We start from the raw sequence: 24,428 nt of genomic DNA on the forward strand, positions 1-24,428 counted from the left end.
GTATGGAGGACTATGTGGGGCCCATTATACTGTATACTGGTTGGTCCACAACTTTGTCCAAGTTTTTCACTTTGGCCCTCTGCATGTTTTGAGCTTTACATCCCTGATGTAAAGTCAGTAAGGGTAATGTACATGGAAATGGCAATAATGGAAAGCTGCTAATTGGACTTTGCTACAAGCCTCCTAATATAGCTAAACATGAAGAGGATGATATGCTGCAACAAATTAAAAAGGCAACAAAAACAAGTCATGGTCAAAAGTGTTGGCTCCCTTGAAATTGTTCCAGAAAATGAAGTAATTCTCCCAGAAAATTATTGCAATTACATGTTTTATTATACACGTTTATTTCCTTTGCGGTTATTGAAACAGCACAAGAAAACAGAGAAAAAAAAAGGCAAATTGAACATAATTTCACACAAAATAGGTCGGACAAAATTGTTGACACCTTGCCAAAATTGTGGCTAAACAACTTTGTTTCAAGCATGTGAAGCTTGTTCAAACGCAATTTTGGCAAGTAACAGGTGTGGGCAATAAGAAAATCACAACTAAAACCAGACAAAAAAGGGAGAAGTTGATTCAATCTTTGCATTGTGTGCATATGTGTGGCACACTAAGCATGGAGAAAACAGAAAAAGGAGAAGAGAACTGTCTGAGGACTTGAGAACCAAAATTGTTGAAAAATATCAATAATTTCAAGGTTATAAGTCCATCTTTTGAGATCCGGATGTTCCTCTGTCCAATGTGCAACATAATCAATAAATTTACAACACATACAGTCAAATATGGTGGAGCTTCAAAGAGGTTTTGGGGTTGTTTTGCTGCCTCAGGTCAGGTACCTTGACTGTGTGCAAGGAATCATGAAATCTGAAGATTAGCAAAGGATTTTGGGGCACAATGTAGTGCCTAGTGTCAGAAAGTTGGGTTTGTGTGCTAGGTCATGGGTCTTCCAGCATGACAATGACCCCAAACATACTTCAAGAAGCACCCAGAAAATGGATGGAAACAAAGTGCTGGACAGTTCTGACTAGCAATGAATCCGGATCTAAATCCCATTGAACACCTGTGGAGAGATCTTAAAATTGCTGTTTGGAGATAAACTTTAAAATTTGAAAGTCCTCAGTGGTAATCTTTTCAGTTAGCCATTAGTCAGTAAGCTTTCTAGACTACTCAGGTCTTTCATCAGACATAGTATAACACAAAATCTGAAGAGTCACATATTTATACACTACAGGGCACAGGAATAATGCAACAGATAAGACAAGTGACGTGAAGCAGAACTATCAGTTTCGGAAAGGGATAAGCAGTTGTGGCCGTAAATATGTGTGGACACAAGTAGATCTATTCTTTTTTTCTTTTTTTGGTTGGCGATGAGAATTCATCCTTGTTTTAAGTTTTTGCCTGGTCTCCCCTACATACAGACCCCCAGTTGGACATTTGCTATATATAATTAAGTACATTACATTAGTTGTGATGCAGCTGAAAGTACCTGGGATCTTGTGGTCCTGATGTGAGTTGGGAATCTTTATCTTGTCCGTGGTCATTATAAATGGACGGGTTTTACATACACAGTTGGTGAGGATAAATTTTGTAAGTTTCACCACAAAGGTGAAACTATCCTCCCGGTCAGTTTGCTTTCCCTCCCAGTACCTTTTCATTCTAACAATGTTAGGTTTCTGGGAGATTATACTTGTTCCTTTTATTTTTGGTTCTCCTTAGCTTGCCTTCTTTGCCCTATATGAATGTGTTTTTGTTTCTCATTCAGAGTTTTCATATTTTACTTCATACTTTCCTTTCCCCTTGTTGAGAGTGTGTTGCAGCCTCCTCTCTGGTTCCTCAGGAGGTATGAGAAACTCCTTAACGGCTTATTAGTTAGTTAGGTGTGTGGTGGCATTTTTAGTTGTGCAGCTAGTTTTTTTTTTCTAGTTTCTACAGAGACTAGTTGGGTGTAGTTGCGGCATTCTCCCCTGTGTGGGTTCTCTGGTGGCTATCAAGATGCGCTTTCTGGTTAAAACATTTCCCACATTTTGAACATGAAAAAGGCTTCTCCCCTGTATGAGTTCTCTGGTGCTTATCAATATCTGATTTCTGGTTAAAACATTTCCCACATTCTGAACATGAAAAAGGCTTCTCCCCTGTGTGAGTTCTCTGATGTTTGATAAGACTTGATTTCTCTGTAAAACATTTCCCACATTCTAAACATGAAAAAGGCTTCTCCCCTGTGTGAGTTTTGTGATGTTTGGTAAGAGTGGATTTCTCTGTAAAACATTTCCCACATTCTGAACAGGAAAATGGCTTTTCTCCTGTGTGAGTTCTCTGATGGTTGATAAGAGTTGATTTCTCTGTAAAATATTTCCCACATTCTGTACAGGAAAATGGCTTCTCCCCTTTGTGAGTTCTCTGATGTTTATTAAGATATGATTTGTGTCCAAAACATTTTCCACAATCTGAACATGAAAAAGGCTTCTCCTCTGTGTGGGTTATCTGGTGCTTAAGAAAACTACATTTATGGTTAAAACATTTTCCACATTCTGAACATGGAAAAGACTTTTCCCCTGTGTGAATTCTCTGATGTTTGGTAAGATTTGATTTCTTTGCAAAAGATTTCCCACATTCTGAACATGAAAATGGCTTCTCCCCTGTGTGAGTTCTCTGATGTACAATAAGATTTGATTTTTCTGAAAAACATTTCTCACATTCTGAACAGGAAAATGGCTTCTCTCCTGTGTGAGTTCTCTGATGGTTGATAAGAGTTGATTTCTCTGTAAAATATTTCCCACATTCTGAACAGGAAAATGGCTTCTCCCCTGTGTGAGTTCTCTGATGTATATTAAGATATGATTTCTGTACAAAACATTTCCCACAATCTGAACATGAAAAAGGCTTCTCCTCTGTGTGGTTTCTCTGGTGCTTAAGAAAACTAGATTTCTGGTTAAAACATTTTCCACATTCTGAACATGGAAAAGGCTTCTCCCCTGTGTGAGTTCTCTGATGTATATTAAGATATGATTTCTGGTTAAAACATTTTCCACATTCTGAACAGGAAAATGGCTTCTCCCCTGTGTGAGTTCTCTGATGTGCGATAAGATTTGATTTCTCTGTAAAACATTTACCACATTCTGAACAGAAAAATGGCTTCTCCCCTGTGTGAGTTCTCTGATGTGCGATAAGATTTGATTTCTCTGTAAAACATTTACCACATTCTGAACAGGAAAAAGGCTTCTCCCCTGTGTGAGTTCTCTGGTGCCTAACAAGATCTGATTTCTGATTAAAACATCTCCCACACTTGGAACAAGAAAATCTATTCTTCGCTGTGTGAATTTTTTGAGGTTTAAGAAAAGACTTTTTGAGAGGAAAACTATTTCTATATTCTGGATGTGAAAATGGCTTCTTTGCTTTAGAAGCAGTTTGTTTTTTAATGCTTGTTTTGTGACTTTGATTTTCCTTAGTAGTCGGTAATGAATCAGAAGACAGGGCATGTTTCAAAGGATCAGATGACAGATCTTTGCTGTGAAGGGATGATGGTAAATCTGGAGTAATGGCATTCACTTCAATTGTATCCTGTGGAATCTGAAAATTATCTGATTTGAAAATTGAAGATGTCAACTGTCCCTCTGATCTCCTGGTACAGTCATCTGCCAAGAATAAAACCAATTATTATTTTTAATGAAAAATCCTTCAATTTTATATTTTTGAACATTTCTACTTAAACTGTCTGTAAAAAAGGCAAGTTATATAAAAAAAAATCACTTATTCACCAGGACAATGACTGTCTAATAGAAAACCTCATAGGATGAACCAGTAGAGCGTGGTGTTCAACTGATTTTTCATTCTGCCTCCCAAATATGGAATAAAAAGCCACCAAATGATGATATGTAGGCAAAAATAATACCAATAAAACCTTCTACTTATTTGACAAAAAACAAGTCCCCACTCAGGTCCATCATCTTTCAGTGGAAAACCAGAGGTTTCCACATTATTAGTGGCTCAAAGGCTCTTGAAAAGCAACATGGCTTCCATAAACCAATCCAGCAATATCCACTCTCCCAATGTCAGATCTCCCCCTCACTGAGATTTGCAGTAGTTTATGTGCCTAAGTCACATTTAGCATCCATGTATTTGGCATTACTATAATGAGAAGAACCCACTTAATTTATGGTGTGTGTCTCCTGGAGCACTATCTGGGCACTATGTGTTGGATAATAAAATGGCATATTTGTAATTTCACTCTCCAACATCCACTGTATACTAATTTCTGGAGAGTGACTGTGAGAGTCAAAATAGTCACTTCTCCTATAGATTAATTCACTGAGGGTTATAATTTCCAAAATGGAGTCACTTTATGGGGATTTCTACTGCTCTGGTTTTCTGCCATTTTGTCATATTAGGGCTTCTGCAAAAGATGTGTCCCATCTCCTATGGGACGTCTACTTCTCCTGCTTCGACTTGTGTGATGTTTGCTTCTGTCACCAGGAGCCGCCTTATTCATTCTGCGGGCAGCGCTGGTAATGGAAGAGACGTCAAAACCAGAAGCTCTGGGTGCTGCAGGCTCTGTCCAGCCACTAAGATTAGGGTTGCTGGGACCAGTAGTACCATCCAGTTTTGCAGTGTGGGTGTCTGTGCTATCCAGCTGGAGTAATCTGCTCCCTGCTTTAGCCATTTGGAGAGCATCACACCCTACTAAAGCTGGAAGCATATTGCCGGAAGCTGCCAGATCCAGCCTTGTTCTCCTCTGGTTCAGTCCTCTGTGCTCAGCTCCCGGCTTGTGTATTTTCTTCCTGTTGTGACCTCGGCCCATTTACTGACTACTCTTGTGTCTTCTGATTTTGTATTTTTTCTGCCCTCTTCTGACCCGGCTACCTGACTATTCTTCTTCCCATCTCACTCCACAGAACAGCAGGTAACACCATGGCCCAAGCCTAGGGGTCTCTGTGTAAGTCCAGATCTATGTAGAGGGGTTAAAGGGTGATGAGGAAAATAATTTGTGAAATATGTAAACGGGGTAGATAAGGCAAGCCTCTTCATGGTAGCCATCTTTTGAGCTTCCAGGTGACCATGAACAGCGCCCCCAATACATTGTGTCTGGGAACTATTCCAGCAAAATCTGCATTCCTAATAGCTAAATGGCGCTCCTTCCCTTCTTAACCTGCCATGTGCCCAGACAGTAGTGTACAACCGTATATAGGTATTGTCAAATTCAAAAGAAGTTGGAAAATAATTTGTAAGGTCCATTTGTTTCTTATTATCCTTTGTGAAAAATTTCAAAGTTTTCACCACATAAAGTGACACACGTCAGATTTGAAAAATGGGGTCTGATCATCTGCACATTCTACGCACGCTGTCATTTAGCTTTGTAGTTTACAGACCTGGGCAGGTAACGGTCAGCATCATCTAATCCCAGGGGGAGATGGATCCTCCAGGATGTAAGTTCTATAGAAAAGGGCTTTCACAATTTCCCAAAGTATTCTGAACATTTTCGGACGGAGGAGAATGTTGTGATCTAGCAGCAAAATGGTGACCACAAAATTGTGATTCGGCCGGACTACACCACCGATAAAGCAGTCACACCCGGTGACTGAGAAGAATCTGTAACTTCTCTGCATTTAGTGGTCACTACTCACCTGGGTAGTCATATGTAGGAATCTCCTCTTTACACCGCTCATCACCCCTCACATATGTCTCTGTAGTATTAATACGGGTCAGATCTTCACCCTTAAACAAATAAATATTATAAAAGTCAAAGACAGATGGAGAAGTCACATCTATGATCAGCTCTAATCCTGCCATCTCCACCGTTCTCATTACACAAATATAAAACATAATAATGGCGGATAAAACAAGACTGAGGACAAGACCTTCACAGCCGTCTACACATCATAGGGGAGATCTCATGATACCTTCTCTCCATCTACCTGATGATCCTGAGGGACATTGGGATCTTCTTGTTTACAGTCCTGTGGAAGAAGAGGACGGGGACATCTCTCTGGTGTTGTCCTCTTACTGGATAGATCTGGAGGAAACACAGACAGGGACTGAATTCATTCTTTACATACAGATAATTATAGGCTGTGTGTATTTAGCCCTGTCTATTACCTGGTGATGTGAGGGGCTGGGGAACCTCCATCATGAAGTCCCTGTACAGATCTTTGTGTCCTTCTAAATACTCCCACTCCTCCATGGAGAAATAGACAGCGACATCCTGACACCTTATAGGAACCTGACACACACAATGATACAGTCATCCCCCCGATCCCTTCATAGCGTTACTGTATAATCTCCCAGCATTCCCAGCAGTGTCACCTCTCCAGTCAGCAGCTCAATCATCTTGTAGGCGAGTTCTAGGATCTGGTCATTGATGTCCTCATGTATCAGGGGGTGAGGTGGAGGTCCTGTGATTAATCTCTGGTTATGGAGAGACACATTAATAAATCTCACTACAGAGTCCTCACCTCTCCAGTTCTGTCCATCTGTTATTCCCATAGATAAGAATGATGTAATGTGACATCATCAGAATCTCTCACCTCTCCAGTAAGCCGGAAGAGGATCTCTAGGGTGAGGTGTAATATCCTCTCTGCCATCTTGTCTCTGTCCATTTCCATCTTTGATGGGTAAATCAGAAAAATTTTCTTATATAGAAGATCTCCACTGAGGAGGATCCGATATTGTAGAGACCGGAAGGAGAAAAAGATAAGTTGATGGAACATCATAAAAATCCTGTGTAATAATACATCTATTGGAGATAATGAGAGGAAACATATAAGGAGATTTATTATTTGACAGTATTTTGTTTTCTTCTTTACATCTAGTAATAAAACCTATATATTTTAGGACACAGACAACAAGCAGTTTCTTCCTTGGAGTCTGCAGCTGAATACGTTTCCCATAGACACACTGTCAGGGAAATATTGAGAAAATATTAACAATTTCTCCCAAACCCCTCTTAAACAGTGTATAATATTTCGTCAAACCCCATTAATGCGGATACAACATCATAGTATAGAGCAAATATATATACAAATTGAAGAGAGGTGACACCTACTAGACTGCTGGATGGTATTCAAAGGTAGGAATTCAAAAGTGTGGAGATATGGTGACACTGGTTACTTGGGTCTGCAGAAAAGAGCAGAGTGTGGCAGACTCAGAGTTATCAGCTGAGAGGGACTGTGGAGGCAGAGATAGACCGATTAGAGCTGGACGTAGCATACCTGTGACCCCTAGTTCCTGGTTATAAGGTGGTACTGCATGTAGTGGGTTAGAGGAACGCAGTGTCCCCCGCTAGTTCCTCGTGCTGTGAGAGTTGTCAGGGGCAGGATGGTATCGGCTGACCAATCACCGCCAATCCCGCAGTGTTGTGTAGTGTGAACTCCGGAAGTGCACGTGTGACATCACCTGAAGTGACGCGCTGCTCCCAGGAAGCTGTGCGATCCGCAGGCTGGTGTAAATGCGTTCCAGTGAGCCGGAAGTTTGAGTTCCAGGGAGAGAGAACGTGCGTTCCACCAGTATAGAGCATAAGACCCAATGGGCATGAGCCAGAGCCTTTGTTGGAGTGGAGAAGGATCCACGAGAGGGGACAAGAGTGTGCCTGAGAGGAATAATCTGCAATAAAGGAGACAATATAGGAGTAGGATATGGAGATCAATAATGTATATTATTGACCTATTCAAATTGAAGACCACATTTCCAAATGTCAAATACATTTCAACATAGGGTCACATAAGATCCCTGGGTGACAAGTTTCTCTATACCAATTGTTCAATGAGAACCAAACTCCAAACATAAAAAAAACTTATATAAAAAGCCAGTAGGTCATAGTCCCTATTAAGGCCTTTCGGCTCTAAGGACTGTAATTCATGAATCCAGTAGGCTTCTGTACGTTTGAGAAGGCTCACTCAGTCGCTCCCCCGACGTGGTGTCAAAACTTGTTCCAATACCTGGTACTTGAATTGAGAAATACTATGTCCTGCCATGAAAAACTGTTGGGGAATGGGTAACATTAGGTTTTTGCACCAAATTGTGGACTTGTGCTTTGAAATCCTATCCCTTATGGGCTGTGCCGTCTCCCCCACATAGATTCGGCCGAATGGACATTTAATAAGATATACCACATATGAACTGTCACATGTAAAGTACCTTTTGATGTTGCATATTTTGCCAGTTTGTGGGTGATGAACAATGCTACCCCTGAGGACATTGTTGCATTGACGACATTGGAGAGATGGGAATGTGCCCATTTTGGGATTCTGCAAAAACCATTGTTTAGGACCTTGGTGCACTGCGCCCAAATCGGCACGTACTAGGGAGTCTCTAATATTGGTTGCTCTCTTAAAACACGGTAGGAAGGGTTGTTGGAACGCAGGGATCGTGGGATAGCCGGTTTGTAAGATGTTCCTGTGTTTCCTAATGGTTTTATGTAAGATGTTGGCGAAGGGGTGTAACGTGTGAATGAAAGGGATTCTGTCCTTAGTGTTTGGACGATCAGTTCTGGAATTCGACGCCTGGGGATGCAAGAAGCTAGGTGGATAGCCTCGTTCAGTGAATTTGGTCGACATTTTTGAAACCTCTGATTGTGGATAGTTTCACTGGACACAATCCGTTTGACCCTCTGAAATCGTGATGTAGGTATAGATTTCTTCATCGACCTTGGATGATTGCTAGAAAAGTGTAATAGGCCATTGCGATCGGTGGGCTTAGAATAGAGGTCAGTTGTTAGGTGGCCCTGTGTATCCTTGATCACCACGGTATCAAGGAAACTAACACGGCTTGAATCATATGTCATGGTGAAGCGTCTTGAAACCACAGACGTTTAATGTTGTGGGATTGATTGCGTCAGATAAATGTCTTCTAATACATTTTTTTTGCGACTCTGACGTGCATCCCACATATTTTAGTTTACTCTCTATACATTCTATTAAATGCACTGCTCAATAAAATAAAGGGAACACTCAAATAACACATCCTAGATCTGAATCAATGAAATATTCTCATTGAATACTTTGTTCTGTACAAAGTTGAATGTGCTGACTACAAAATCACACAAAAATTATCAAAGGAAATCAAATTTATTAACCAATGGAGGCCTGGATTTTGAGTCACCCCCAAAATTAAAGTGGAAAAACACACTACAGGCTGATCCTGTTAGAACCCTCCTGTTAGTTTTTTCAATTTTGCTGGTCACATGACTTTTCGCCTATATAATCCAGCTCCGCCCTCCTGGCCTTGCTGGACTACAGTGTTACATTTACTCTTAAGCGTACGTGAGGTATTGCAGTTGTTAAGCGACAATTCACTTTTTGCTAAGCTGGAGAAATGTGAGTTCGCTGTGCAGAGAATTAGTTTTTTGGGCTACATTATCTCCAGCGAGGGCTTTGAGATGGACCCGGTGAAGGTTCAGGCGGTGCAGGAATGGCCTAGGCCTATTGGTTTAAAACCAATACAGAGATTTTTGGGTTTTGCCAATTATTACAGAAAATTCATTAAGAATTTTTCTATAATTGTTAAGCCGCTGACCGATCTCACCAGGAAAGGTGCGAATACTGTCCAGTGGACTACTGAGGCCATTGAAGCTTTTGTGTATCTCAAGGAGAGGTTCAGTTCTGCCCCCATCCTTATGCAGCCTGATGAGACCAAGCCTTTCTTGGTCGAGGATGATGCTTCTTCGGTGGGGGTCGGTGCTGTTTTGTCTCAGGAAAACAAGGATGGAGTACATCCCTTTGCTTTTTTTTTTTTTTTCAAAAAAATTTTCTGAGACCGAACTTAATTAAGATGTCGGTAATCGGGAATTGCTGGCGATTAAACTCGCATTTGAACATTGGCGTCATCTCTTGGAAGGTGCTAAATTTCCCATTCAGGTTTTTACTGATCATAAGAATCTGATCTATCTTGATGCTGCCAAGCGCTTGAATGCCCGTCAAGCTAGGTAGGCACTTTTTTTTTGCGGTTTAATTTTTCTGTTACTTACATCCCGGGTACCAAGAATGTAAAAGCTGATGCTTTATCTCGCAGTTTTTCTCCCATGGTTGGTACCGAGGAGGAGGAGAGCATTTTACAGGAAGGTGTTGTGATAGCATCATTGGACTCCGTTTTGGAAGATGGGATTCTGAAAGCCCAGGAGGATGCCCCATCTAACACTCCCCATGGGAGGTTGTTTGTGCCTAAGAACTTTAGGAGAGATTTGTTTGTGGAGTGTCACGAGTCTCGGTTGGCAGGTCATCCAGGAATTTCGGAGACTAAGAGACTTGTAGGTCGCAGTTTTTGGTGGCCTGGGTGGCAGAAGGAAGTCATTAAGTGGGTGCGTCAATGTACTGTGTGTGCTAGATCTAAGTCTTCACATGCTCCTGCTGCGGGGTTGCTTTGCCCTCTGGAGGTTCCTAGTGCACCTTGGACGCATCTTGCTATGGATTTTATTACTGACCTTCCTGCCTCTGAGGGTTTCTGTTATGTTCTGCTACCAGAGCTAAGGAAAGAGAGGAGATCTGTCCCTACGATAGAACTCAGCTGAATCCCTACGATGTAACAGGGAACCTGATCCTGCGATCAGACCTGCTAAAGTCCTAAGCTAGTCTGTACGGAGACCTATAGATGTGGGGAAGGAATCCCTACAAGTACTAAGGACTGGGAGGAAAATGGGACACCTCCTAACAGAAATAGTAGCAGACAGACGAACAAACAAAATATATAGAACATAGAGGTCCGTAGACCAAGCAAACTAACAGAGTTAGATACAGAGCACAGGCTAGCTAGAAAGTAGTTATACAATGAAGTCCAGCAAAGCCAGAAGGGCGGAGCAGGATTAAATAGGCCAACAAGGTCATGTGACCAGCAAAGGAAAAAACCTAAGAGCAAGGTTCTAACAGTTTCACTGTTATCTGGGTGGTCGTGGACCGTTTTAGCAAGATGTGTCACTTGGTTCCCTTCATCAAACTGCCCTGCGCCAAGACACTCGCTAAGGCTTTTGTGAAAGAAATTGTCAGGCTCCATGGCGTTCCTACCGACATTGTTTCCGATAGGGGACCTCAGTTCGTGGCTCGTTTTTGGCATGCCTTTTGTGACAGGTTGGGAGTACATTTGTCATTTTCATCTGGTTATCATCCTGAGTCTAATGGACAGACAGAAAGAAAGAACCAGGATGTTGAACAGTTACATATAGTTACATAGTTAGTAAAGCCGAATAAAGACTTGCGTCCATCAAGTTCGACCTGTTAGTTCTGTAATTGCTAAAGTTGATCCAGAGGAGGGCAAAAACCCCAAATGATTTAGCCAATCTTCACCTGAGGAAAAATTCCCTCCTGACTCTGAAACCAGCAGCCAGAATAAATCCCTGTATCAACCTACTATTTTATTTTATTTTTAAGTATATGCTGAAATCTGCCTGGTATCTAGAAATGCATCCAGTCCCCACTTGAACTGGTTTAGTGAATCCGACATTACCGTCTCCTCACTCAGTGAATTCCATATTCTCACAGCTCTTACCGTAAAGAACCCCTTCCTATGCTGGTGCTGAAACCTTTTCTCTTCCAGTCTTAGTGAATGCCCTCTTGTTACCGTAATATCCCTCATTTTGAAAAAATCCCAGGCAAGATCTCTATACTGTCCCCTAACATATTTGTACACATTTATTATGTCCCCCCTCAACCTTCTCTTTTCCAGGCTGAATAGTCCTAGTTTTGCCAACCTCTCTGGGTATTGCAGTCCCTCCATTCCCTTTATTAATTTTGTTGCCCTCCTTTGTACCTTTTCAAGCTCATTTATATCCTTTCTATATATTGGGGCCCATAACTTTTGCGTTGTTTTGTGGCTGACAATCAAGAGGGGTGGTCTGAGTTTCTGCCACTGGCTGAATTTGCTCTTAACAACCATACATTCTCTTCTGCTGGGTGTTCTCCTTTTTTTTGTTGTACTGGGAGACATTCGTCGTTTGGGTCATTCTCCAAATTGGTATCGGCTGTGCCGGAGGAGGAGAATTTTTCCGGTGATTTGGAGAGAGTTTGGACTGATGTACGTCGTAACCTTCAAGAGGCTAACAAAAAATCCAAGAGGTACTTTGACAGGAAACGTCAAGAGGTTTTGTTTACTGTTGGTGACATGGTTTGGTTGTCCTCTAGGAATCTGCGGTTGAGGATTCCTTCTAAGAAATTGGGCCCGAAGTTTGTAGGTCTGTTTAAGGTGCTTCAGGTAGTTAACCAATCTGCTGTTAGGTTGGAGGTTCCTACCTCCTGGAAGATTAATCCGGTGTTTCATGTTTCCTTACTGAAAAAAGCTGATGTTTCTGATAGGGACGCCACTGTTTCTGTTCCTCCGGTGGAGGCAGACGGTGAATATGAAATTTCTCGCATTCTTAATTCTAGATGGCATAGAGGGAGATTGCAGTATCTCGTCGCTTGGAAAGGTTTCGGTCCCGAGGATAACTCCTGGGTAAGGGCGGATGATGTCTCTGCTCCTAGACTTGTCGGAGCGTTTCACAGGAGGTTTCCTGATAGACCTGGGCCTGGAGGATCCTCATAGAAGAGGGGGTACTGTTAGAACCCTCCTGTTACTTTTTTCTATTTTGCTGGTCACATGACTTTTTGCCTATATAATCCAGCTCCGCCCTCCTGGCCTTGCTGGACTTCAGTGTTACATTTACTCTTAAGCTAGCCAGGTGCTTTGTACCTTACTCTGTAGTTTGCTTGGTCTTTGACCACTTGTACTTTTGTTTGTTGTTTGTCTTTGCTCTGCTACAATTTCTGCTAGGAGGTGTCCAACTATATCCCAGTCCTTAGTTCTTGTAGGGACACCTCCCTTATATCTATAGGTCTGCGTTCAGACTAGCCGAGGACTTAGGCGGGCCTGTTCACAAGGAACAGGTCCCCCGCTGCATCGTAGGGAATCAGCTTAGTCCTATTGTAGGGACAGTTTTCCTTTCTTTTCCTTAGTGTTTGTAGCAGTTCATAACAGATCCAACTTTGATGTAATGTCCTTAAAACAAGTCAAAAATGAGGCTCAGTATTGTGTGTGGCCTCCACGTGCCTGTATGACCTCCCTACAACGCCTGGGCATGCTACTGATGAGGTTCCGCAAACTCCTGGACAGTTTGTGTTGTAACGTGACGTGGATGGAGCAAGACATGACCCAGCTTTCGTCCTTCTCCATCACAGCAACATCCCTTTAAAAACATATAAAAATTTGATACTGAGACTCTTGATCACGTATTCCCTCTCTATGGAAAAGTAACACTATCCCGACAATCTCACTATGGTTCTCCAAAATAAATGAGATTATGTTAACGGAGGAGCTCACCTCCACGATCAGTAACTTCCATGATAAATTTTATAAAACATGGTTCTACTGGAGTTTAAATCTTCCGCTGATTACCTTGACCTCATAGGGGAAAGCTAAGTCTATACTTCAGGAGCCTCTCTGAAGTTACCCTAACCCTTTTACCCATACATACCTTCCCCCACTTCCCTTTGTCTTTGTGTGTATTTGTGTTTTTGGTTTTAACTACTCATTTTTTCTTTTAAAGCCCTTATTTGTTAAACCACATGAATATGTAATGACTTAATATTTAAGTCTGAGTCACCACGCTGGTATATCCTAAAACACATTGAACCAATGTTCTACCAGCGACTCTACTTTGGATTGTGTTAACTTCTTTCATTTTGTTTTCAAATGTTTTGGAAATACTGGTTATTGTTATGGGGTCATGTTTGACCTACTACTTGTTGCACAACTAGTACCTGGTGTTTGTATTTGTATTTCCTGTTCAAAACTTAATAAAGATAAATTTATAAAGGATAATCAAGTCACATTGCGTTTGATATTTGTTTCTTGAAAAAAAACTAGGGAAAGTTTTCCGCAGAGTGTAGAAGCCTTTTTGGATACAAAACTCAAACAAAATATGCAAAAGAATTTACAAAGTCTGGAGGATGCTATCTCAGACATCAAAAAAACTAAGTTTGAAAGAGATATCAAAGACAACGAGTCAAATTCAATTTACACATGGAAATGAAACAAACCAAGAGCTACTGTTCTGAAATACAGATCACACAATAAATTCAAAGGAAATAGCGGAGAGCGGAGGTCAGCTTCACAAATCCCAATGTGTCCATGGGTTCCTCTAATTATAATTCTCTGAGGACTTATCTGATGTATCAGTGGGATCAACTAAAGACAGATGGAACAAAAATAAATTCTCAAGTATTCCCCACAATTCAGCACAAAACAACAGGCCGGAAAAATCTCAAATGTGCCCGGACATGTGCGTTCCATGCCGGAGTGCATCACAGTCTCCTATCTGCGAATGCGCATGTCCGGAAGCATGCGGTCCACGCATATGATATTGGATTGTATACCACCAACTTAGAAAAATCCTAGCTCTGAGATCAGCATTATGGGAGACTAAAAACAAGTATTGAACATCCTCCCATCATGCAATAGGCATGTAGATCTACTTTATCACTACATAAAATATGGGATGGTGGCCCACAGTATATTCCGAAATGATCAAATTTGTCCCCTATTGCATAGAGATACACAAGGATCACCAGACTTGTTAGTTACTAAATAGTATATGTAGGATATAACTGATAAGAAATAATTCTGATATAGAAGCTCAGATATCTCGATGAAGTGCAATAATATGTGAACCCCAATCACTGGGAACTGAGTAGCATTGGGTAGAGTATAAAATCCAAAAATGTAATCCAGAATGGGGCTGTATTCACACAAAACAAGCATAGGAAATTAGCTCATTCAGTCCCTTAGGGGCTCGTGAATCCAGTATGGAAATCCACTCACTTTCCTTTTTTGAGGATACATCTATTGTGATCACCTCCTCTCACATTGGGTTTAACCACCTCAATGATACAAAAGGAGATGTCTCTGGTTTCACCTCGATGTACACTATTCATGTGTCTCGCTAATCGGGTGTCCTGACCATGGCGTATTTCGCCCAAATGCCCCCCACCCTCCTCCTAGACTCCCTCTTAGTCTTGCCTGCATAATCTGTCCAAACACAAAAAAGAAAACAAGAACCGACACCTTTGTACGGGGAAGAAAATTGGTCCAGGAATAGTGTACAGCTGTCTAGCCCGCATGTTGCTTTTAAAGTGATACAATAAAGGAGTACGTTTTATGGACCGGTGAGTGCTATCCTTTCTTCTTATTTGCTTACATGTTGCCTACATAATCTAGGGGGCAGGTGCATGTGGCCATATATACAAGTCCTGAGGTTTTACAGTTGGAATAACCCCTCTGAAAAAAGTTTTTATTCGTGGAGGAACTCGAGAAAGATTTACATGGTCTCATCCAATTACATGTACAACATTCTCCACATCTAAAGAAACCACAGATTCTTCTATCTAGCCAAGTCCCCTTGGGTGCAGGTTTTTTGTAGAAACTATGCACTAAACGGTCCCTAATTGACAAACCCTTTCTGAAAGTTATTGTGGGAGTAGATCACACAGCACCCTCAGGTCCGGGTCGGCCACAAGTATATCCCAGGTCACTCTGATTGTCATAAGTTTTTCTTACTTGTGTTATCCCATCTTTTTCTTGGTCTCTTGGTTAGGTATGGAGGAGTCTGTCTCTCCCATTTATCTGCAAACGATGATGCGGAATCCAAAATGTACCAGGAGTACCCTATAATCCCTTAACCTGGTGTTCAGGTCTATTGCCTGTATATTAAAATCTGTGACATTATGGCAGTACCTTCTCAACCATAAAAATTGACCCTTGGGTATTCCTCTTTTTATGGGGATGGGGTGGTGGCTATTCCACTTCAATAGTTTATTAGTACTTGTAGGTTTATGGTAGTTGAGTGTTCCTAGGGTCCCATCCCATTCTATCTAGATTAGTACATCCAGGAAAGTCAACTGGTTATTATTAAACTCGGATGTAAATCTAAGGCCCACTCTATTGATGTTGAGTTCCCTGACAAATTCAAAAGATTGTTCACTCGTCTCTGACCAGATGATTAAAATGTAGTCAATATATTTGTACCATACCCCAATATATGGATGCCACCACTTATGATCATCCCTGAATATTGTGGATTCCTCCCACCAGCATAGGAAAAGGTTAGCATACGAGGGGGCACAGGGGCTCCCCATCGCAGTACCCCTGAGCTGGTGGAAGTACTTCCTGTCAAAAAGAAAGAAGTTATGAGTAAGAGTGAATTTTAGAAGATCCTCCATGAAGTCATTATGTCTGCTACACTCTACTGATCTCGATTTCAAGAAATGTCTTACTCCTCTGATACCATCCTCATGTGGAATATTAATGTACAAAGCCTCTATATCTAGTAAGGCCTGATCCCCTATATGCATGTATACATGCTCGAGGGTATACATGTAGGGGAGCAGGTAAAAGGAAAACCAATTCCAGAGGGATTATTCCAAGTGCAGGACCTCAGGCGATACTGGGGGAACATTATACTGTGTGGGGGCATCATACATACTGCATAAGGGACATAATGGGGGCATCATACATCCTGCATAAGGGGCATAATGGGGGCATTATACTGTGTGGGCGCATCATACATCCTGCATAAGGGGCATAATGGGGACATTACACTGTGTGGGGCATCATACATCCTGCATAAGGGGCATAATGGGGGCATTACACTGTGTGGGGGGCATCATACGTACTGCATAAGGGGCATAATGGGGGCATTACACTGTGTGGGGGCATCATACATCCTCCATAAGGGGCATAATGGGGGCATTACACTGTGTGGGGGCATCATACATCCTGCATAAGGGGCATAATGGGGGCATTACACTGTGTGGGGGCATCATACATCCTGCATAAGGGGCATAATGGGGGCATTACACTGTGTGGGGTATCATACATCCTGTATAAGGGACATAATGGGGGCATTACACTGTGTGGGGCATCATACATCCTGCATAAGGGGTATAATGGGGGCATTACATTGTGTGGGGAGCATCATATATACTACATAAGGGGTATAATGAGGGCATTACACTGTGTGGGGGCATCATACATCCTGCATAAGGGGCATAATGGGGGCATTACACTGTGTGGGGGCATCATACATCCTGCATAAGTGGCATAATGGGGGCATTACACTGTGTGGGGGCATCATACATCCTGTATAAGGGGCATAATGGGGGCATTACACTGTGTGGGGCATCATACATACTGCATAAGGGGCATAATGGGGGCATTACACTGTGGGGGGCATCATACATCCTGCATAAGGGGCATAATGGGGGCATTACACTGTGGGGGCATCATACATACTGCATAAGGGGCATAATGGGGGCATTACACTGTGGGGGGCATCATACATCCTGCATAAGGGGAATTACACTGTGTGGGGGCATCATACATCCTGCATAAGGGGCATAATGGGGGCATTACACTGTGTGGGGGGCATCATACATCCTGCAGAAGGGGCATAATGGGGGCATTACACTGTGTAAGGGCATCATACATCCTGCATAAGGGGCATAATGGGGGCATTACACTGTGTGGGGGCATCATACATCCTGCATAAGGGGCATAATGGGGGCATTACACTGTGTGGGGGCATCATACATCCTGCATAAGGGGCATAATGGGGGCATTACACTGTGTGGGCATCATACATCCTGCATAAGGGGCATAATGGGGGCATTACACTGTGTGGGGGCATCATACATACTGCATAAGGGGTATAATGGGGGCATTACACTGTGTGGGGGCATCATACATACTGCATAAGGGGCATAATGGGGGCATTACACTGTGTGGGGCATCATACATCCTGCATAAGGGGCATAATGGGGGCATTACACTGTGTGGGCATCATACATCCTGCATAAGGGGCATAATGGGGGCATTACACTGTGTGGGGCATCATACATCCTGCATAAGGGGCATAATGGGGGCATTACACTGTGGGGCCAGTAAAGGGGTCCTGTACTATGAGAACAATACGTTTCCTCCCTTCCTGTCTCCATAGAAACCTTATGATTCTTATAAAGAGGCAACACAAGACCCCAAAAGAGTCTCCGTGCTGAAGGGGTTAATGCCCCCTGCGCCCAGTAATGGGGTCTCCACATACCTCCACCTGCAGAGCCGCCACCACATATATGGCTGCTCTGTGCGCACAGGACCTGTGATGAGGTCACAGGATGGGAGGAGTCAGGGGTCACATGATCAGGGGCCTCAGTGGATGCAGGACTCTGCTGTGCTGGTTGTCATGGTGCTGGATGAGCTGAAGTTTATGTGTGGGGTCAGGAGGGGTTTACAGGGGGGATGTAGCAGAGCCGCGTGTGTACGAGGTGTACGGAGCAGAGCCGCGTGTGTACGAGGTGTACGGAGCAGAGCCGTGTGTGTACGAGGTGTACGGAGCAGAGCCGCGTGTGTACGAGGTGTACGGAGCGGAGCCGCGCGTGTACGAGGTGTACGGAGCAGAGCCGCGTGTACGAGGAGTACGGAGCAGAGCCGCGTGTGTACGAGGAGTACGGAGCAGAGCAGCGCGTGTACGAGGTGTACGGAGCGGAGCAGCGCGTGTACGAGGTGTACGGAGCGGAGCCGCGTGTGTACGAGGTGTACGGAGCGAAGCCGCGCGTGTACGAGGCGTACGGAGCGGAGCAGCGCGTGTACGAGGCGTACGGAGCGGAGCCGCGCGTGTACGAGGCGTACGGAGCGGAGCCGCGCGTGTACGAGGCGTACGGAGCGGAGCCGCGCGTGTACGAGGCGTACGGAGCGGAGCCGCGCGTGTACGAGGCGTACGGAGCGGAGCCGCGCGTGTACAAGGTGTACGGAGCGGAGCCGCGTGTGTGCGAGGTGTACGGAGCGGAGCCGCGTGTGTACCAGGCGTACGGAGCGGAGCCGCGCGTGTACGAGGCGTACGGAGCGGAGCCGCGCGTGTACGAGACGTACGGAGCGGAGCCGCGCGTGTACAAGGTGTACGGAGCGGAGCCGCGTGTGTGCGAGGTGTACGGAGCGGAGCCGCGCGTGTACCAGGCGTACGGAGCGGAGCCGCGCGTGTACGAGGCGTACGGAGCGGAGCCGCGTGTGTGCGAGGTGTACGGAGCGGAGCCGCTTGTGTACGATGTCTACGGAGCAGAGCCGCATGTGTAAAGGTGTACGGAGCGGAGCCGCGTGTGTACGAAGCGGAGCCCCGTGTGTACGAGGTATACGGAGCGGAGCCGCGTGTGTACAAGGTGTACGGAGCGAAGTCGCGTGTGTGCGAGGTGTACGGAGCGGAGCCGCGTGTGTACGATGTGTACGGAGCGGAGCCGCATGTGTACGAGGTGTACGGAGCGGAGCCGGGCGTGTACGATGTGTACGGAGCGGAGCCGCGCGTGTACGAGGTGTACGGAGCGGAGCCGCGCGTGTACGAGGTGTACGGAGCGGAGCCGCGTTTGTACGAGGTGTACGGAGCGGAGCTGCGCGTGTACGAGGTGTACGGAGCGGAGCCGCGCGTGTACGAGGTGTACGGAGCGGAGCCGCGCGTGTACCAGTCGTACGGAGCGGATCCGGGCGTGTACCAGGCGTACGGAGCGGAGCTGCGCGTGTACGAGGCGAACGGAGCGGAGCCGCGCGTGTACGAGGCGTACGGAGCGAAGCCTCGCGTGTACGAGGCGTACGGAGCGGAGCAGCGCGTGTACGAGGCGTACGGAGCGGAGCCGCGCGTGCACGAGGTGTACGGAGCGGAGCCGTGTGTACGAGGCGTACGGAGCGGAGCCGCGCGTGTACCAGGCGTACGGAGCGGAGCCGCGCATGTACCAGGCGTACGGAGCGGAGCCGCGCGTGTACGAGGCGTACGGAGCGGAGCCACGCGTGTACGAGGCGTACGGAGCGGAGCCACGCGTGTACGAGGCGTACGGAGCGGAGCCGCGCGTGTACGAGGCGTACGGAGCGGAGCCGCGCGTGTACGAGGCGTACGGAGCGGAGCCGCGCGTGTACAAGGTGTACGGAGCGGAGCCGCGTGTGTGCGAGGTGTACGGAGCGGAGCCGCTTGCGTACGATGTCTACGGAGCGGAGCCGCATGTGTAAAGGTGTACGGAGCGGAGCCGCGTGTGTACGAAGCGGAGCCCCGTGTGTACGAGGTATACGGAGCGGAGCCGCGTGTGTACAAGGTGTACGGAGCGAAGCCGCGTGTGTGCGAGGTGTACGGAGCGGAGCCGCGTGTGTACGAGGTGTACGGAGCGGAGCCGCGTGTGTACGAGGTGTACGGAGCGGAGCCGCGTGTGTACAAGGTGTACGGAGCGGAGCCGCGTGTGTACGAGGTGTACGGAGCGGAGCCGCGTGTGTACGATGTGTACGGAGCGGAGCCGCATGTGTACGGAGCAGAGCCGCGTGTGTACGATGTGTACGGAGCGGAGCCGCATGTGTACGAGGTGTACGGAGCGGAGCCGCGTGTGTACGAAGTGGAGTCGCGTGTGTACGAGGTGTACGGAGCGGAGCCGCGCGTGTACCAGTCGTACGGAGCGGAGCCGCGTGTGTACGAGGTGTACGGAGCGGAGCCGGGCGTGTACGATGTGTACGGAGCGGAGCCGCGCGTTTACGAGGTGTACGGAGCGGAGCCGCGTGTGTACGAGGTGTACGGAGCGGAGCCGCGTTTGTACGAGGTGTACGGAGCGGAGCCGCGCGTGTACGAGGTGTACGGAGCGGAGCCGCGCGTGTACGAGGTGTACGGAGCGGAGCCGCGCGTGTACGAGGTGTACGGAGCGGAGCCATGTGTGTGCGAGGTGTACGGAGCGGAGCCGCTTGTGTACGAGGTGTACGGAGCGGAGCCGCGTGTGTACGAGATGTACGGAGCGGAGCCGTGTGTTTACGAGGCGTACGGAGCAGAGCTGCGTGTTTACAAGGCGTACTGAGCGGAGCCGCGTGTGTATGACCTGTCCGGAGCGGAGCCGTGTGTGTACGAGGTGTCCGGAGTGGAGCTGTGCGTGTACGAAGTGTCCAGAGCAAATCCGTGGGTGTACGAGGAGTACGGAGTGGAGCCGCGTGTGTACGAGGTGTACGGAGCGGAGCCGCGCATGTACGAGGTGTACGGAGCAGAGCCGTGTGTCTACGAGGTGTACGGGGCTGAGCCGCGTGTGTACAAGGTGTACGGAGTGGAGCCGCGCGTACGAGGTGTACGGAGCGGAGCCGCGTGTGTACGAGATGTGCGGTGCGGAGCCGCGCGTGTACGAGGCGTGCGGAGCTGAGCCGCGCGTGTACGAGGCGTGCGGAGCCGTGCGTGTACGAGGCGTACGGAGCGGAGCCAGGCATGTACGAGGCGTGCGGAGCGGAGCTGGGCGTGTACGAGGTTTACGGAGCGGAGCCGGGCGTGTACGAGGCGTGCGGAGCGGATGCTGCCCCTCTCCAGGAGCGATCACAGCAGCATGCACGGCATGAGACATTCTTGTACTACACAGACTGTCCTGACAGAACACAGCTCGTCAGCACATAGCCCCGACCTCCAGCGACAGCCGGACAGTCCCATTGGATCTGGGACGGTTGGGAGGTTTCTGTATATAAGTTGTGTGTGATAATTGTAGAATTATTAATGTCTTAGCATAAAAGGATGTACCGGAGTGTTTGTGCCGGGGTCCACATGCATGGAGGGGTTGAGGCGGTGCTGGCTGTATTATGCAGACGGCATCTGCCTGTAACAGTAGCAACCAGAAACTACTAGAAACTCTGCACCAAAATGAAGCAAATCCTTATTCTGGGACCTTCGCCTTGTACATAACACCCCCGGATCCGGTACAAGCCGGTCAGATGTTCTCATTCATGTCATTTTCTGCTTAAGGTTCTGCGGTTTTCTGGCCAACTATAAAAAAGAAAAAGCGTAAAACAATATTTGTTGCTGCTGCATTGACATAAGTACAATCTTTCATTATATATAAATCTATTACACGTCGGGTCAATGCTGTAAAGGACATTAAAGTGCCAGGGTTGTGGTTGTGGTTTTTGGGTCACTCTACTTCCCTCCCAAAAATGCAATCAGAAACTTGTAACTACTGATCTCTCCACAAGAAAAGGCCGACAACTCCATTAATGGGATCATTTTATAAAATTAGGTCTTCGCAAGATGAAAATGGTCTCACAAACTACATTTTTTTATTAAATGTTCATAAAAAAAACCAAACAAACAAAAATAATTTTGATTTTCCCCATTTTTCAATACTTTATGTGGTAAATTGAATGTTGCCATTCCAAACAACAACTAGTCCCACAAAACACAAGCCCTCAGTCTATGTGAATGAAAAAACAAAGTTATATTTTTTGGGAAAAAGGGGAGGAAAAAAACAAAAAATTGGTCTTGTCAGAATAATGTAATTGCTATATGTATATATTTTTTTAAAATTGAATAATTTTACCCCAAAATTGTGATGTCTTATAATATTCTCATTCTTCATGCGAGATTAATCATTAGTCTGTAAATAAATCCAAACATCTGGAAGATGTAGAACAATATATCTGTGATTCTCTTCTGCCAGGATAAGCGCGTCCTTTCTGTCCTTTCTGTGATTGAGAAAACGCTGGAAAGATTCAGAAAGTCCGATGAGTTTTTGGAGCTTATTGTAAAGGGCCTTAATGACGACCTGGGAAAGAAACCACCAGAAACAAAGGATCCAACCAGGTAAGGTCTAATGATCCCGTCTGATAAAATGATCAGCTTTATTTCCATGGGATCGTTCTGTAGCAGAGATGGGACCTGCAGCATTTTGATCCTGAACTTCACTATGTATAGATGTAGCAAAGCTTCATGTGACAATTCACACACCGCATTGATAAACTTATAGTGGATCTAAACTTACAATTTGTTTTCAGAATTGTGAAAATTATGGCACTTTGCAAATCACTTCATTAGTTTCTTTGACGTCATATCCATAAAATGATCATATTAACCCCTTTACAACCCAAGGTGGTTTGCACGTTAATGACCAGGCCAATTTTTACAATTCTGACCACTGTCACTTTATGAGGTAATTACTCTGGAATGCTTCAACGGATTCCCCTGATTCTGAGATTGTTTTTTTGTGACTTATTGTACTTCATGATTGTGGTAAAATTTCTTCGATATCACTTGCGTTTATTTGTGAAAAAAATTTTGAAAATTTTGCAATTTTTATTCCCTTAAATCAGAGAGATATGAAACACAAAATAGTTAATGAATAACATTTCCCACATGTCTACTTTCTCATTTTTACAACAAAATTTACAAAACCATTTTTTTTAGGGATCACATCACATTTGAAGTGACTTTGAGGGGCCTTTATGACAGAAAATACCCAAAAGTGACACCATTCTAAAAACTTCACCCCTCAAGGTGCTCAAAACCACATTCAAGAACTTTATTAACCCTTCAGGTGCTTCACACCAATTAATTGAACGTGAAAGGAAAAAATGGAACATTTAACTTTTTTTCACTAACATTTTATTTTAGACCCCATTTTTTTTTATTTTCACAAGGGTACTAGGAGAAATTGGACCCCAAAAGTTGTTGTGCAATTTCTCCTGAGTACGCAGATATCTCATATGTGGGGGTAAGCCATTGTTTGGGCGCACGGCAGGGCTCGAAAGGGAAGGAGCGCCAATTGACGTTTTCAATGTAAAACTTGCTGGAATTGCCAGCGGACCCCATGTCGCGTTTGGAGAGCCCCTGATGTGACTAAACAGTGGAAACCTCCCACAAGTGACCCCATTTTGGAAACTAGACTCCTTAAAGAACTTATTTAGATGTGTAGTGAGCACTTTGAACCCCCAGGTATTTTGCAAAAGTTTATGATGTCGAGCCAAAATCATTTTTTTTCCACAAAAACGATATTTTAGCCACAATATTTTTATTTTCACGAGGGTAGTAGGAGAAATTGGACTCCAAAAGTTGTTGTTCAATTTCTACTGAGTACGCCGATACCTCATATTTGTGGGTAAACCATTGTTTGGGCACACGGCAGGGCTCGGAAGGGAAGGAGCGCCAATTGACGATTTCAATGTAAAACTTGCTGGAATTGACAGCGGACCACATGTCGCGTTTGGAGAGCCCCTGATGTGCCTAAACAGTGGAAACCCCCTAAAAGTGACCCCATTTTGGAAACTAGACCCCTTAAGGAACTTATTTAGATGTGCGGTGAGCACTTTGAACCCCCAAGTGTTTTGCAAAAGTTTATGATGTAGAGCCAAAATCATTTTTTTCCACAAAAACGATCTTTTAGCCACAATATTTTTATTTTCACAAGGGCACTAGGACAAATTGGACATCAAAAGATGTTCTCCAATTTCTCCTGAGTATGCTGATACCTCATATGTGGGGGTAAACCATTGTTTGGGCACACGGCAGGGCTCGGAAGGGAAGGAGCGCCAATTGACGTTTTCAACTCGCTGGAATTGCCAGCGGACCCCATGTTGCATTTGGAGAGCCCCTGATGTGCCTAAACAGTGGAAACCCCCCACAAATGACCCCATTTTGGAAACTAGACCCCTCAGGGAACTTATTTAGA

At 45.1% G+C, this 24,428-nt stretch overlaps 1 protein-coding gene across 2 annotated transcripts; it reads right to left on the reverse strand.

The window, feature by feature from the left end:
• Nucleotides 1–310: 310 nt before the first annotated feature.
• On the reverse strand, nucleotides 311–18,115 carry LOC141222882 (uncharacterized). Of its 2 annotated transcripts, none has more exons than XM_073666711.1 (9): nucleotides 18,047–18,115; nucleotides 7,203–7,593; nucleotides 7,037–7,107; nucleotides 6,519–6,642; nucleotides 6,298–6,399; nucleotides 6,091–6,214; nucleotides 5,910–6,007; nucleotides 5,619–5,709; nucleotides 311–3,632 (listed from the first exon to the last, which is right to left on the reverse strand). In XM_073666711.1, exons 4-9 carry the CDS (start codon nucleotides 6,594–6,596, stop codon nucleotides 1,936–1,938), a joined length of 2,190 nt encoding a protein of 729 aa, XP_073522812.1. In that variant the 5' UTR covers nucleotides 6,597–6,642; nucleotides 7,037–7,107; nucleotides 7,203–7,593; nucleotides 18,047–18,115; the 3' UTR covers nucleotides 311–1,935. The 2 variants fall into 2 exon arrangements, with proteins under 2 accessions (XP_073522812.1, XP_073522811.1); XM_073666710.1 differs by having other exon boundaries at nucleotides 6,519–6,727.
• Nucleotides 18,116–24,428: the final 6,313 nt, after the last annotated feature.

The sequence above is a fragment of the Phyllobates terribilis genome, unplaced genomic scaffold (genome assembly GCF_046119375.1).
Source record: "Phyllobates terribilis strain yellow unplaced genomic scaffold, ASM4611937v1 Scaffold_364__1_contigs__length_1914224, whole genome shotgun sequence".
Taxonomy (NCBI): domain Eukaryota; kingdom Metazoa; phylum Chordata; class Amphibia; order Anura; family Dendrobatidae; genus Phyllobates; species Phyllobates terribilis.